Below are 17,261 nucleotides of genomic sequence, written 5' to 3' on the forward strand. Positions count from 1 at the left end.
CTGAGGTAAGAGGACACTGGTGGACAGAGACACCCTGCTCTCCCCTGAGGTAAGAGGACACTGGTGGACAGAGACACCCTGCTCTCCCCTGAGGTAAGAGGACACTGGTGGACAGAGACACCCTGCTCTCCCCTGAGGTAAGAGGACACTGGTGGACAGAGACACCCTGCTCTCCCCTGAGGTAAGAGGACACTGGTGGACAGAGACACCCTGCTCTCCCCTGAGGTAAGAGGACACTGGTGGACAGAGACACCCTGCTCTCCCCTGAGGTAAGAGGACACTGGTGGACAGAGACACCCTGCTCTCCCCTGAGGTAAGAGGACACTGAGGTGGTGGACAGAGACACCCTGCTCTCCCCTGAGGTAAGAGGACACTGAGGTGGTGGACAGAGACACCCTGCTCTCCCCTGAGGTAAGAGGACACTGAGGCGTCCTCTTTTTCTCTTCTCTCTCTATTTCTCTCTTTCTCCTTCTCTTCTTTCTCTCCTTCTCTTTCTCCTTCTCTTCTCTCTTCTTTCTCTCCTTGTCTTCTCTCTCTTTCTCTCCTTCTCTTCTCTCTTTCTCTCCTTCTCTTCTCTCTTCTTTCTCTCCTTCTCTTCTCTCTCCTCCTCTTCTCTCTCCTTCTCTTTTCTTTCTCTCCTTCTCTTCTCTCTTCTTTCTCTCCTCTTCTCTTCTTTCTCTCCTTCTCTTCTTTCTCTCCTTCTCTTCTTTCTCTCCTTCTCTTCTTTCTCTCTTTTTCTCTCCTCCTCTCTCTCTTTTTCTCTCCTTCTCTTCCCTCTAGGAGGTTCGTAGGAACACATTAATAAAAGATGGTATGAGGGAGCAGGTCATCCCTAGTCTCTAACTCCTCTCTCTCTCCTCTCTAGGAGGTTCGTAGGAACACATTAATAAAAGATGGTATGAGGGAGCAGGTCATCCCCAGTCTCTAACTCCTCTCTCTCCCCTCTCTCTCTCTCTCCCCTCCCTCCTCTCTCTCTCTCCTCTCTAGGAGGTTCGTAGGAACACATTAATAAAAGATGGTATGAGGGAGCAGGTCATTCCCAGCCTGGTTGAGTCCTGGTACCAGATCCTCGGGGCCTATCAGCAGTCTCACCCTGAGATCACCTGTCAATGTCTGGAGGTAGTGGGGGCATACGTCTCCTGGATAGACCTCAACCTCATCGCCAACGACAGGTACGTCTGTCTGTGGGGTCTGTCTGTGGGGTCTGTCTGTGGGGTCTGTCTGTGGGGTCTGTCTGTGGGGTCTGTGTCTGTCTGCGTGGTCTGTGTCTGTCTGCGTGGTCAGTGTCTGTCTGCGTGGTCAGTGTCTGTCTGCGTGGTCAGTGTCTGTCTGTGTGGTCAATGGCTGTCTGTGTGGTCAGTGTCTGTCTGTGTAGTCAGTGTCTGTCTGTGTCTGTCTGTGTGGTCAGTGGCTGTCTGTGGCTGTCTGTGTGGTCAGTGTCTGTCAGTGGCTGTCAGTGGCTGTCTGTGTGGTCAGTGTCTGTTTGTGGCTGTCTGTGTGGTCAGTGTCTGTCAGTGGCTGTCTGTGTGGTCAGTCTGTGTGGTCAGTCTGTGTGGTCAGTCTGTGTGGTCAGTCTGTGTGGTCAGTCTGTCTGTGGTCAGTCTGTCTGTGGTCAGTCTGTCTGTGGTCAGTCTGTGTGGTCAGTCGTTTTATTCTCAACCAGGATTCCTATGGAACGCCGTTTTGGTCTTTGTGTGTCCAAAAATATACACTATTTGACGTGCCAATGAAGCTTGTTGACCAATCAGGACCTGAATATGACTGCATGTCATATAATTTAACGCATTAATACATTTTCTACGTAGTTATTACACATTGATTAGACGATCCCTCGTATTGCATATATCACAACGATTCATCGTTGCTGTGATGCTGGTGAAGTTGTCTCGCGCACCTACAGTGCTGGTCATTTTAAAAAGCTCGCTAGCTCATGGATGCAAACAATGTTCTTCCCCAAAAACAACAATCTGTTTCAGTAGCTATAGATATCTGACTAACTATAAAGCTAGGTGTCATCATCTAAAATAACCAACAGACAGTTCTTATTTGATTATAATGGTAGTCGGACCCATCTATGTGAAGCTAGCCACAATAAGGATTAGCCACAATTAGTGGACTTTGCGGTTTGCCTTCAAAATAAAAGCATGGCATAATTGTACTATTTGTATTAATTTGCATCCCTGTCAATGACATACTTTTAATCTGAATGCAAACTGCAAATTCCACTATTGTGCCTAATCCTTATTGTGGCTAGCTTCACAACACATAACCCGGTCCGTTCGATCCTCACTAGCCAGATGAAGCTAGCTGGCTGCTTATAACATTAGCTTTGGGCAACAGGGTTAAGTAGCTGGCTAGCTATTTATTTTCATGAACTGAAGTTCAATTTCAATAGGCGAACAACAAGTGGCAACCTAGCTAATACTTACTCACAAGGATTCCTAAATAATTGCTTAGAATAATGAAAGTGGCTGCAGTTTCTACTGGTCTAAAGCTAAAGCTAGCTAGGTACTAAGCTAAAGCTAGCTAGGTACCAAGCTAAAGCTAACTACCCCAGAAGTTGCGGTCAAACAAATGATGCTTTATCACCAACGCGGTATTGACAACACATCGTTCGTGGCCGGTGTTTGATTGGTTGCAGACTTCTTTGTACAGCTTTGACAGAGCTGCTGTATCTTTTTGACACGCAAAGACACAAACGGCGTTTCATAGTATGTATGTAGTGAAGCTAAAAGCAGTGACACTATTACTGTGTAACTCTGGTAAGGCAACATCTGAAAAATATCACACTTGGTACTAGAGGTCGACCGATTATGATCTTTCAATACCGATTATTGGAGGACCAGAAAAGCCGATACCGATTAATCGGTCAAATTTTTTATTATTTTTATATATTATTTTTAATGTTAACATGTATTTGTAATAATGACAATTACAACAATACTGAATGAACACTTATTTTAACTTTGTTTGAATGAATGTTTACACGCCTTCCCGCTCAGTCAGATTATATGCAACGCAGAACACGCTAGATAATATCTAGTAACCATGTGTCGTTAACTAGTGATTGTGATTGGTTGTTTTTTCTAAGATAAGTTTAATGCTAGCTAGCAACCTACCTTGGCTTACTGCGTTCGCGTAACAGTCTCCTTGTGGTGTGCAACGAGAGAGAGGCAGGTCGTAATTGCGTTGGTCTTGTTAACTGTAAGGGTGCAAGACTGGATCCCCCGAGCTGACAAGGTGAAAATCTGTCGTTCTGCCCCTGAACGAGGCAGTTAACCCACCGCCGTCATTGAAAGTAAGAATGTGTTCTAAACTGACTTGCCTAGTTAAATAAAGATATATAAAAACATTTTTTTTTTTTTAAGAATCGGCAAATCTGCGCCCTGAAATCGGCCCTGATTAATCGGTCGACCTCTACTTGGTTCCGGTGCTCGACCACTCGGCAAAAGCCAACACGACAGAACGGTTGATTGTCAAGGGCAGTGAATTATCATTATCTTGGAATTTGGATTTTGTCTTTGAGTCGTGTCGGTGAAATGTTCTTATTCTTTCCAATGACTGCTGGACCTGTGGACTGGTGGATCCACACAGCAGACATTGTGGGTTAGGAATGCTGTGTAGCGCAAAAAATCTACGCGCCGTCATTACGTCATGTAGCCGTGTTCTATAGCTTTGACATCCGGTTTTTAACATCGACGTTAAACTAGATATCTGGCCGATACCAATGTTGGCATTTTTAGCTAATATCGTCTGATTCTGATATGTTCACCGATATATCGTGCATCCCTAATCAGGATAGATAATAATAAGGTATATGAGGTAGATATGTACATGAAGGCAGGGTAAAGTGACTAGACATCAGGATAGATTATAATAAGGTATATGAGGTAGATATGTACATGAAGGCAGGGTAAAGTGACTATAGACATCAGGATAGATTATAATAAGGTATTTGAGGTAGATATGTACATGAAGGCAGGGTAAAGTGACTAGACATCAGGATAGATGATAATAAGGTATTTGAGGTAGATATGTACATGAAGGCAGGGTAAAGTGACTATAGACATCAGGATAGATTATAATAAGGTATTTGAGGTAGATATGTACATGAAGGCAGGGTAAAGTGACTAGACATCAGGATAGATGATAATAAGGTATTTGAGGTAGATATGTACATGAAGGCAGGGTAAAGTGACTAGACATCAGGATAGATTATAATAAGGTATTTGAGGTAGATATGTACATGAAGGCAGGGTAAAGTGACTAGACATCAGGATAGATGATAATAAGGTATTTGAGGTAGATATGTACATGAAGGCAGGGTAAAGTGACTAGACATCAGGATAGATTATAATAAGGTATTTGAGGTAGATATGTACATGAAGGCAGGGTAAAGTGACTAGACATCAGGATAGATAATAATAAGGTATTAGAGGTAGATATGTACATGAAGGCAGGGTAAAGTGACTAGACATCAGGATAGATGATAATAAGGTATTTGAGGTAGATATGTACATGAAGGCAGGGTAAAGTGACTAGACATCAGGATAGATTATAATAAGGTATTAGAGGTAGATATGTACATGAAGGCAGGGTAAAGTGACTAGACATCAGGATAGATTATAATAAGGTATTTGAGGTAGATATGTACATGAAGGCAGGGTAAAGTGACTAGACATCAGGATAGATAATAATAAGGTATTAGAGGTAGATATGTACATGAAGGCAGGGTAAAGTGACTAGACATCAGGATAGATAATAATAAGGTATTTGAGGTAGATATGTACATGAAGGCAGGGTAAAGTGACTAGACATCAGGATAGATGATAATAAGGTATTTGAGGTAGATATGTACATGAAGGCAGGGTAAAGTGACTAGACATCAGGATAGATAATAATAAGGTATGAGTTGGATATGGTGAATTCAGACCCATTCCCCTTTCAGTAAGTTACAGCCTTATTCTAAAAATGATTCAATTATTTTTTCCCTCATCAATCTACACACAATACCCCATAGTGACATCACAATACCCCATAGTGACATCACAATACCCCATAGTGACATCACAATACCCTATAGTGACATCACAATACCCTATAGTGACATCACAATACCCTATAGTGACATCACAATACCCTATAGTGACATCACAATACCCCATAGTGACATCACAATACCCCATAGTGACATCACAATACCCTATAGTGACAGAGCGAAAACAGGTTGTCTAGAAATTTTGCAAATGTATTAAAAATAAAATACAGATGCCTTATTATGTAAGTATTCAGACCCTTTGCTATGAGACTGGACATTTGAGCCCAAATGCATCGGGCCTTCTTGCCATCAACATCAGTGGTTGTTGTGTGACGGTTCAGGTTTATGAACTAGACACTAGATCAGATGACTGGTCCTGGACCAGTGTGTTCCTCTCCCTCCAGGTTTATGAACCAGACACTAGATCAGATGACTGGTCCTGGACCAGTGTTTAACCAGTGTGTTCCTCTCCCTCCAGGTTTATGAACCAGACACTAGATCAGATGACTGGTCCTGGACCAGTGTGTTCCTCTCCCAGTGTTTAACCAGTGTGTTCCTCCCTCCAGGTTTATGAACCAGACACTAGATCAGATGACTGGTCCTGGACCAGTGTTTAACCAGTGTGTTCCTCTCCCTCCAGGGTTATGAACCAGACACTAGATCAGATGACTGGTCCTGGACCAGTGTTTAACCAGTGTGTTCCTCCCTCCATGTTTATGAACCAGAGACTAGATCAGATGACTGGTCCTGGACCAGTGTGTTCCTCTCCCTCCAGGGTTATGAACCAGACACTAGATCAGATGACTGGTCCTGGACCAGTGTTTAACCAGTGTGTTCCTCCCTCCAGGGTTATGAACCAGAGACTAGATCAGATGACTGGTCCTGGACCAGTGTGTTCCTCTCCCTCCAGGGTTATGAACCAGACACTAGATCAGATGACTGGTCCTGGACCAGTGTGTTCCTCTCCCTCCATGTTTATGAACCAGACACTAGATCAGATGACTGGTCCTGGACCAGTGTGTTCCTCTCCCTCCAGGGTTATGAACCAGACACTAGATCAGATGACTGGTCCTGGACCAGTGTGTTCCTCTCCCTCCAGGGTTATGAACCAGACACTAGATCAGATGACTGGTCCTGGACCAGTGTTTAACCAGTGTGTTCCTCTCCCTCCAGGTTTATGAACCAGACACTAGATCAGATGACTGGTCCTGGACCAGTGTTTAACCAGTGTGTTCCTCTCCCTCCAGGTTTATGAACCAGACACTAGATCAGATGACTGGTCCTGGACCAGTGTTTAACCAGTGTGTTCCTCTCCCTCCAGGTTTATGAACCAGACACTAGATCAGATGACTGGTCCTGGACCAGTGTTTAACCAGTGTGTTCCTCCCTCCAGGTTTGTGAACCTGCTGCTGAGTCAGATGTCTGTGGAGGACCTGAGAGAGGAGGCGTGTGACTGTCTGTTTGAGATTGTCAATAAAGGAATGGACCCGACAGACAAGACCAAGCTGGTCGAGTCCCTCTGTCAGGTCCTGCAGTCGGCGGGCTTCTTCAACGTGGACCAGGTAGGTGCACACACAGACACACACAGACACACACAGGCACACACAGGCACACGCAGGCACACGCAGACAGACAGGCAGACAGACACAGGCAGACAGACAGACAGGCATGCAGGCAGGCAGACAGACAGACACCCTTCAGAAAGTTTCCTCCATATTTTGTTCCAGTTTGAATTTAAAATGGATTCAATGTATAATTTGTGCCACTGATCTACACACAATACTTCACAATGTCAACGTGAAATTCTGCTTTTTCTTTACAAATTTAATACAAATGAAAAGCTGAAATGTATTGAGTCAATAAGTATTCAACCTCTTATGTCAAGGAGCCTAAATACATTCAGGAGTCAAAATGTTGCTTTACAAGTCACACAATAAACTGCATGGACTCACTCTGTGTTCAATGATAGTGTTCAACATGATTTATGAATGACGACCTCATCTCTGTATCCCCACACATTAAAATATCTGTGAGGTTCCTCGGTCGAGGAGTGAATTTCAAACACAGAATTGGCCATATGAGGCCAATGGCGACTTTAAAACAGTTTAATGGCTGTGAAAGTGAACTGAGGACGGATCAACATTGTAGTTACTCCACAATACGAACCTAAATGACAGAGTGGAGAGAAGGAAGCCTGCACAGAATAACAAATATTCCTAAACATGCATCCTGTTTACAGCAAGGCACTGAAGTAAAACTGCAAAAGAAATTGGCTAAGCAATTAACTCTATGTCCTGAATACAAAAGTGTTATGTTTGGGGCAAATCCAATACGTCACTGAGCACCACTCTCCATATTGTCTCGTATAGTGGTGGCTGGATCACGTTATGGCTGAACACACGGTGTAGTTACTACACTATGGATGGTGTATCAATACACCCAGTCACTACAACGATACAGGCATCCTTAACTCAGTGTGACATTGAATATCCGTTAGAGCACGGTGTAGTTACTACACTATGGATGGTGTATCAATAGACCCAGTCACTACAACGATACAGGCATCCTTAACTCAGTGTGACATTGAATATCCGTTAGAGCACGGTGTAGTTACTACACTATGGATGGTGTATCAATAGACCCAGTCACTACAACGATACAGGCATCCTTAACTCAGTTGCCGAAGAGGAAGGAAACCGCTCAGGGATTTCACCACGGTGACACCATGGTGACTTTAAAACAGTTTAATGGCTGTGAAAGTAAACTGAGGACGGATTAACATTGTAGTTACTCCACAATAGTAATCTATAAGACAGAGTGGAGAGAAGGAAGCCTGCACAGAATAACAAATATTCCAAGACATGCATCCTGTTGTCGCGAATAAATGAACTCTGTCCTGAACACAAAGTACCAGTCTTCATATTGTCTAGCATGGTGGTGGCTGCATCATGTTATGGGTATGCTGGTCATCGGTAAGGACCGGGGAGATTTTCAGGATAAAGAGGGGAGAGGGAAAAAAACAATGTCGCTAAGCACAGGACGAATCCTAGTGGAAAACATTTCCTCTTCCTCCTCACCTCTACTTCCTGAATGGATGTGAAACTGTTTCCTGTTTATACCTGAAAAGCCCCCCCCCCCCTGTTTCCTGTATCGTGAAACTGTTTCCTGTCTTGGCAGGAGGAGGATGTGGACTTCCTGGCCAAGTTCTCCAGACTGGTGAACGGGATGGGCCAGTCTCTGGTGCTGAGTTGGACCAAACTGGCCAAGGGGGGCGACGTGAAGGAGGCCGCCGAGGCGCTGCGTGCCCTCGAGACCAAGGTTCCTCTGCTCCTCCAGCTGTTGGTCCACGACGACGATGACATCTCAGCCAACATCGTAGGCTTCTGCTACGACTACCTGAACGTACTCAAACAGGTGAGATACACCCTGCTAGTTGGGAATATGGCTCCCTATTCTCTAAGTGCACTACATCTGACCAGAGGTCTATGGGAATATGGCTCTCTATTCTCTAAGTGCACTACATCTGACCAGAGGTCTATGGGAATATGGCTCCCTATTCTCTATGTGCACTACATCTGACCAGAGGTCTATGGGAATATGGCTCCCTCTTCTCTAAGTGCACTACATCTGACCAGAGGTCTATGGGAATATGGCTCCCTCTTCTCTAAGTGCACTATATCTGACCAGAGGTCTATGGGAATATGGCTCCCTATTCTCTGTCACCTTATTCCATCCAGGCCTCTGGTCAAATGTAGTGCACTATGAAGGGAGAGGGAGACACTCTAGATGTATATTTACTAGACAGGAGAGGGAGTCACTCTAGATGTATATTTACCAGACAGGAGAGGGAGACACTCTAGATGTGTCTTTACCAGACAGGAGAGGGAGACACTCTAGATGTATATTTACCAGACAGGAGAGGGAGTCACTCTAGATGTATATTTACTAGACAGGAGAGGGAGACACTCTAGATGTATATTTACCAGACAGGAGAGGGAGACACTACACTCTAGATGTATATTTACCAGACAGGAGAGGGAGACACTCTAGATGTATATTTACTAGACAGGAGAGGGAGTCACTCTAGATGTATATTTACCAGACAGGAGAGGGAGACACTACACTCTAGATGTATATTTACTAGACAGGAGAGGGAGACACTCTAGATGTATATTTACTAGACAGGAGAGGGAGACACTACACTCTAGATGTATATTTACTAGACAGGAGAGGGAGACACTCTAGATGTATATTTACTAGACAGGAGAGGGAGTCACTCTAGATGTATATTTACTAGACAGGAGAGGGAGACACTCTAGATGTGTCTTTACTAGACAGGAGAGGGAGACACTACACTCTAGATGTATATTTACCAGACAGGAGAGGGAGACACTCTAGATGTATATTTACCAGACAGGAGAGGGAGACACTCTAGATGTATATTTACCAGACAGGAGAGGGAGTCACTCTAGATGTATATTTACCAGATAGGAGAGAGAGTCACTCTAGATGTATATTTACCAGACAGGAGAGGGAGACACTCTAGATGTGTCTTTACTAGACAGGAGAGGGAGACACTCTAGATGTGTCTTTACTAGACAGGAGAGGGAGTCACTCTAGATGTATATTTACTAGACAGGAGAGGGAGTCACTCTAGATGTGTCTTTACTAGACAGGAGAGGGAGTCACTCTAGATGTATATTTACTAGACAGGAGAGGGAGACACTCTAGATGTATATTTACTAGACAGGAGAGGGAGTCACTCTAGATGTATATTTACCAGACAGGAGAGGGAGACACTACACTCTAGATGTATATTTACTAGACAGGAGAGGGAGACACTCTAGATGTATATTTACTAGACAGGAGAGGGAGACACTACACTCTAGATGTATATTTACTAGACAGGAGAGGGAGACACTCTAGATGTATATTTACTAGACAGGAGAGGGAGTCACTCTAGATGTATATTTACTAGACAGGAGAGGGAGACACTCTAGATGTGTCTTTACTAGACAGGAGAGGGAGACACTACACTCTAGATGTATATTTACCAGACAGGAGAGGGAGACACTCTAGATGTATATTTACCAGACAGGAGAGGGAGACACTCTAGATGTATATTTACTAGACAGGAGAGGGAGTCACTCTAGATGTATATTTACCAGATAGGAGAGAGAGTCACTCTAGATGTATATTTACCAGACAGGAGAGGGAGACACTCTAGATGTATATTTACCAGACAGGAGAGGGAGACACTCTAGATGTATATTTACTAGACAGGAGAGGGAGACACTCTAGATGTGTCTTTACTAGACAGGAGAGGGAGTCACTCTAGATGTATATTTACTAGACAGGAGAGGGAGTCACTCTAGATGTGTCTTTACTAGACAGGAGAGGGAGTCACTCTAGATGTATATTTACTAGACAGGAGAGGGAGACACTCTAGATGTATATTTACCAGACAGGAGAGGGAGACACTACACTCTAGATGTATATTTACCAGACAGGAGAGGGAGACACTCTAGATGTATATTTACTAGACAGGAGAGGGAGTCACTCTAGATGTATATTTACCAGACAGGAGAGGGAGACACTCTAGATGTATATTTACCAGACAGGAGAGGGAGACACTCTAGATGTATATTTACTAGACAGGAGAGGGAGTCACTCTAGATGTGTCTTTACTAGACAGGAGAGGGAGTCACTCTAGATGTATATTTACTAGACAGGAGAGGGAGTCACTACACTCTAGATGTATATTTACTAGACAGGAGAGGGAGTCACTCTAGATGTATATTTACCAGACAGGAGAGGGAGACACTCTAGATGTATATTTACCAGACAGGAGAGGGAGACACTACACTCTAGATGTATATTTACTAGACAGGAGAGGGAGACACTACACTCTAGATGTATATTTACCAGACAGGAGAGGGAGACACTCTAGATGTATATTTACTAGACAGGAGAGGGAGTCACTCTAGATGTATATTTACCAGACAGGAGAGGGAGACACTCTAGATGTGTCTTTACTAGACAGGAGAGGGAGACACTCTAGATGTGTCTTTACTAGACAGGAGAGGGAGTCACTCTAGATGTATATTTACTAGACAGGAGAGGGAGTCACTCTAGATGTGTCTTTACTAGACAGGAGAGGGAGTCACTCTAGATGTATATTTACTAGACAGGAGAGGGAGACACTCTAGATGTATATTTACTAGACAGGAGAGGGAGTCACTCTAGATGTATATTTACCAAACAGGAGAGGGAGACACTACACTCTAGATGTATATTTACTAGACAGGAGAGGGAGACACTCTAGATGTATATTTACTAGACAGGAGAGGGAGACACTACACTCTAGATGTATATTTACTAGACAGGAGAGGGAGACACTCTAGATGTATATTTACTAGACAGGAGAGGGAGTCACTCTAGATGTATATTTACTAGACAGGAGAGGGAGACACTCTAGATGTGTCTTTACTAGACAGGAGAGGGAGACACTACACTCTAGATGTATATTTACCAGACAGGAGAGGGAGACACTCTAGATGTATATTTACCAGACAGGAGAGGGAGACACTCTAGATGTATATTTACTAGACAGGAGAGGGAGTCACTCTAGATGTATATTTACCAGATAGGAGAGAGAGTCACTCTAGATGTATATTTACCAGACAGGAGAGGGAGACACTCTAGATGTATATTTACCAGACAGGAGAGGGAGACACTCTAGATGTATATTTACTAGACAGGAGAGGGAGACACTCTAGATGTGTCTTTACTAGACAGGAGAGGGAGTCACTCTAGATGTATATTTACTAGACAGGAGAGGGAGTCACTCTAGATGTGTCTTTACTAGACAGGAGAGGGAGTCACTCTAGATGTATATTTACTAGACAGGAGAGGGAGACACTCTAGATGTATATTTACCAGACAGGAGAGGGAGACACTACACTCTAGATGTATATTTACCAGACAGGAGAGGGAGACACTCTAGATGTATATTTACCAGACAGGAGAGGGAGACACTCTAGATGTATATTTACCAGACAGGAGAGGGAGACACTCTAGATGTATATTTACCAGACAGGAGAGGGAGACACTCTAGATGTATATTTACTAGACAGGAGAGGGAGTCACTCTAGATGTGTCTTTACTAGACAGGAGAGGGAGTCACTCTAGATGTATATTTACTAGACAGGAGAGGGAGTCACTACACTCTAGATGTATATTTACTAGACAGGAGAGGGAGTCACTCTAGATGTATATTTACCAGACAGGAGAGGGAGACACTCTAGATGTATATTTACCAGACAGGAGAGGGAGACACTACACTCTAGATGTATATTTACTAGACAGGAGAGGGAGACACTACACTCTAGATGTATCTTTACCAGACAGGAGAGGGAGACACTCTAGATGTGTCTTTACTAGACAGGAGAGGGAGTCACTCTAGATGTATATTTACCAGACAAGAGAGGGAGACACTCTAGATGTATATTTACTAGACAGGAGAGGGAGTCACTCTAGATGTATATTTACCAGACAGGAGAGGGAGTCACTCTAGATGTATATTTACTAGACAGGAGAGGGAGTCACTCTAGATGTATATTTACTAGACAGGAGAGGGAGTCACTCTAGATGTATATTTACTAGACAGGAGAGGGAGACACTCTAGATGTATATTTACTAGACAGGAGAGGGAGTCACTCTAGATGTATATTTACTAGACAGGAGAGGGAGACACTACACTCTAGATGTATCTTTACCAGACAGGAGAGGGAGACACTCTAGATGTGTCTTTACTAGACAGGAGAGGGAGTCACTCTAGATGTATATTTACCAGACAAGAGAGGGAGACACTCTAGATGTATATTTACTAGACAGGAGAGGGAGTCACTCTAGATGTATATTTACCAGACAGGAGAGGGAGTCACTCTAGATGTATATTTACTAGACAGGAGAGGGAGTCACTCTAGATGTATATTTACTAGACAGGAGAGGGAGTCACTCTAGATGTATATTTACTAGACAGGAGAGGGAGACACTCTAGATGTATATTTACTAGACAGGAGAGGGAGTCACTCTAGATGTATATTTACCAGACAGGAGAGGGAGACACTCTAGATGTGTCTTTACCAGACAGGAGAGGGAGACACTCTAGATGTATATTTACCAGACAGGAGAGGGAGACACTCTAGATGTATATTTAATAGACAGGAGAGGGAGTCACTCTAGATGTATATTTACCAGACAGGAGAGGGAGACACTCTAGATGTATATTTACCAGACAGGAGAGGGAGACACTCTAGATGTATATTTACCAGACAGGAGAGGGAGACACTCTAGATGTATATTTACCAGACAGGAGAGGGAGACACTCTAGATGTATATTTACCAGACAGGAGAGGGAGACACTCTAGATGTATATTTACCAGACAGGAGAGGGAGACACTCTAGATGTATATTTACTAGACAGGAGAGGGAGACACTCTAGATGTATATTTACCAGACAGGAGAGGGAGACACTACACTCTAGATGTATATTTACTAGACAGGAGAGGGAGACACTCTAGATGTATATTTACCAGACAGGAGAGGGAGACACTCTAGATGTATATTTACCAGACAGGAGAGGGAGACACTCTAGATGTGTCTTTACCAGACAGGATGGAAACCATAGAAATATAATCTCTAGAATGGGCGTGGAGTAGCCCCTCAGACCACTGTCATGTGACAGTGTCTTCAATAGGGTCCGGTTGGCACGGTAACATGACGTAAACCTGTGTTCATCTGTTTAATCTTCCTCAAGGGGTCCGAGTGGCAGAGTAACATGCGTCAGGTAGGGAGAGGAGGACAGGAGGCCATTGAAGAGTACTGGGACTCAGACAAGGTGGAGAAAACTGTCCACACTAACTGACCCGGGGGGGGGGGCTGTTCCAGGAAGAGACAGCAATGAATTAGCTGATTCACTGTCTGAATTATTCTACATTTACAACAAATATTGACTTGGAAATGACCGTGGTATAATTGACATTATAAACCAACAACACATTCAAGTTTACCTTCCTAAATGATGCAGAACATTTAGAGGTGTGTGTGTTTATCATAGTTTGCTGGCTAGTCTGTCCTGTTATCTGGAATAGCCCATTGCGTTGTATTGAAAGGCCTGTGGTTGTCTCTCACAATGAGAGCATTCTGGTGTCTCTCACAATGAGAACATTCTGGTGTGTCTCTCACAATGAGAACATTCTGGTGTGTCTCTCACAATGAGAACATTCTGGTGTGTCTCTCACAATGAGAACATTCTGGTGTGTCTCTCACAATGAGAACATTCTGGTGTGTCTCTCACAATGAGAACATTCTGGTGTGTCTCTCACAATGAGAACATTCTGGTGTGTCTCTCACAATGAGAACATTCTGGTGTGTCTCACAATGAGAACATTCTGGTGTCTCTCACAATGAGAACATTCTGGTGTCTCTCACAATGAGAACATTCTGGTGTCTCTCACAATGAGAACATTCTGCTGTCTCACAATGAGAACATTCTGGTGTCTCACAATGAGAACATTCTGCTGTGTGTCTCACAATGAGAACATTCTGGTGTCTCACAATGAGAACATTCTGCTGTGTGTCTCACAATGAGAACATTCTGGTGTCTCACAATGAGAACATTCTGCTGTGTGTCTCACACTGAGAACATTCTGGTGTCTCACAATGAGAACATTCTGGTGTCTCACAATGAGAACATTCTGGTGTCTCTCACAATGAGAACATTCTGGTGTGTGTCTCCTCTTCTAGTTCCCGCTGCTGACAGACCAACAGAAGACTCACGTTGAGGTGCGATTTCATCAGGAACTCTTTGGGCTGGTTTCCCAGACACAGATGAGGCCTAGTTCTGGACTAAAAAGATGTTTATTTATTGTATTCCAGGAACATAATTACTCTGTGTCTGGGAGAAACCAGCCACTAGCTTTTAAAACCTTTTCTTGTGTCTGTCCATCTGTCATCTTGTTAGCAGATATATCCAGTATGGAAATAAAATGCAAATCAATTTATAACATTTTTGACATGCGTTTTTCTAGATTTTTCTGTTGTTGTTATTCAGTTTCTCACTGTTCAAATAAACCTACCATTAAAATGACAGACTGATCATTTCTTTGTCAGTTGGCAAACGTACAAAATCATCAGGGGATCAAATGCGTGTTTCCCTCACTGTATCCAGTGTGTTGACTGCTCTCTGTCTCACCAGGACATCATGTTGGCCGTCATGAAGAAACTAACTTATGATGAAGAGTACAACTTTGACAACGAGGTAAAACTTTGACTGAGTTTTAAATTGTGGGGGGAGTTGAACAGCATTTTCATTACTCACTGTCTCCATCTTCCTCTGTCCATCTCTTCCCCCCTCTTTCTCTCCTTCTCTCTCTCTCCTTCTCTCTCTCTCCTCTCTCTCTCTCTCCATCTTCCTCTGTCCATCTCTTCCCCCCTCTCTCTCTCCTTCTCTCACTCCTTTCTCTCTCCTCTCTCATTCTCTCGCTCTTCTTTCTCCCTCTCTCCTCTTTCTCCTTCTCTCTCTCCTTTCTCCTCTCCTTTCTCCTCCTCTCTCTCTCCTTTCTCCTTCTGTCTCTCCTTTCTCTCTCCTCTCTCTCTCTCTCCTCTCTCTCTCTCTCCTCTCTCTCTCTCCTCTCTCTCTCCTTTCTCTCTCCTCTCTCTCTCTCTCCTCTCTCTCTCTCTCCTCTCTCTCTCTCCTCTCTCCTCTCTCCTTTCTCTCTCTCTGTCTCTCTCAGGGGGAGGATGAAGCGATGTTTGTAGAGTACAGGAAACAGTTGAAGATGCTGTTGGATCGCCTGGCTCAGGTGTCTCCTGACCTTCTCCTGGAAGCTGTGGGCAGAGTCTTCAACAACACCATACAGTAAGAGACTCCATCTTGTTTTGTTCCCCGATGTCCACCTTATTTATTAACTTTGCCCCTTTTTTTAAACGACTGTTGTGAAGAAGCGTGTGTTGATCCTGATTGTGTGTCTCAGGCGTTGGCAGACGGCGTCCTTCATGGAGGTGGAGGTGGCCGTCAGGCTGCTGTACATGCTAGGAGAGGCTCTGCCTGCGTCTCACGGAGCTCACTTCTCTGGCGACACGGCCAAGACCTCCGCCCTGCAGGACATGATGAGAACGGTGAGTTACACACGGCCACGACCTCCGCCCTGCAGGACATGATGAGAACGGTGAGTTACGCACGGCCAAGACCTCCGCCCTGCAGGACATGATGAGAACGGTGAGTTACACACAGCCACGACCTCTGCCCTACAGGACATGATGAGAACGGTGAGTTACACACGGCCAAGACCTCCGCCCTGCAGGACATGATGAGAACGGTGAGTTACACACAGCCACGACCTCCGCCCTGCAGGACATGATGAGAACGGTGAGTTACACACAGCCACGACCTCTGCCCTGCTGGACATGATGAGACCGCTGAGTTACACACGGCCACGACCTCTGCCCTGCAGGACATGATGAGAACGGTGAGTTACACACGGCCAAGACCTCCGCCCTACAGGACATGATGAGAACGGTGAGTTACACACGGCCACGACCTGATGAGAACGGTGAGTTACACATGGCCACGACCTCCGCCCTGCAGGACATGATGAGAACGGTGAGTTACACACGGCCACGACCTCCGCCCTGCAGGACATGATGAGAACAGTGAGTTACACACAGCCACGACCTCTGCCCTACAGGACATGATGAGAACGGTGAGTTACACACGGCCAAGACCTCCGCCCTGCAGGACATGATGAGAACGGTGAGTTACACACGGCCAAGACCTCCGCCCTGCAGGACATGATGAGAACGGTGAGTTACACACGGCCAAGACCTCCGCCCTGCAGGACATGATGAGAACGGTGAGTTACACACGGCCAAGACCTCCGCCCTGCAGGACATGATGAAAACGGTGAGTTACACACGGCCAAGACCTCCGCCCTGCAGGACATGATGAGAACGGTGAGTTACACACGGCCAGCCAGTCCGCTGACAACCCTTGTTTCTAATGTCTGACATCATATCCTGTCTCCTCAGCTGGTCTCCTCTGGTGTCAGTGGTTACCAACACACAGTCTGTTGTTTCTAATGTCTGACATCATATCCTGTCTCCTCAGCTGGTCTCCTCTGGTGTCAGTGGTTACCAACACACAGTCTGTTGTTTCTAA

General features: G+C 44.6%; 1 protein-coding gene across 1 annotated transcript in view; it reads left to right on the plus strand.

Moving 5' to 3' along the window:
* The window catches only part of LOC135516575 (exportin-T-like), a 58,900-nt gene that overhangs the window by 21,315 nt on the left and 20,324 nt on the right, over nucleotides 1-17,261 (plus strand). The window contains 8 exon segments of the mRNA XM_064940926.1: nucleotides 988-1,172; nucleotides 6,432-6,600; nucleotides 8,216-8,452; nucleotides 13,860-13,940; nucleotides 14,849-14,887; nucleotides 15,300-15,362; nucleotides 15,838-15,962; nucleotides 16,078-16,222. Coding sequence (XP_064796998.1) covers nucleotides 988-1,172; nucleotides 6,432-6,600; nucleotides 8,216-8,452; nucleotides 13,860-13,940; nucleotides 14,849-14,887; nucleotides 15,300-15,362; nucleotides 15,838-15,962; nucleotides 16,078-16,222 — 1,044 coding nt within the window.

Source organism: Oncorhynchus masou, chromosome 27 (genome assembly GCF_036934945.1).
Source record: "Oncorhynchus masou masou isolate Uvic2021 chromosome 27, UVic_Omas_1.1, whole genome shotgun sequence".
Taxonomy (NCBI): Eukaryota; Metazoa; Chordata; class Actinopteri; order Salmoniformes; family Salmonidae; genus Oncorhynchus; species Oncorhynchus masou.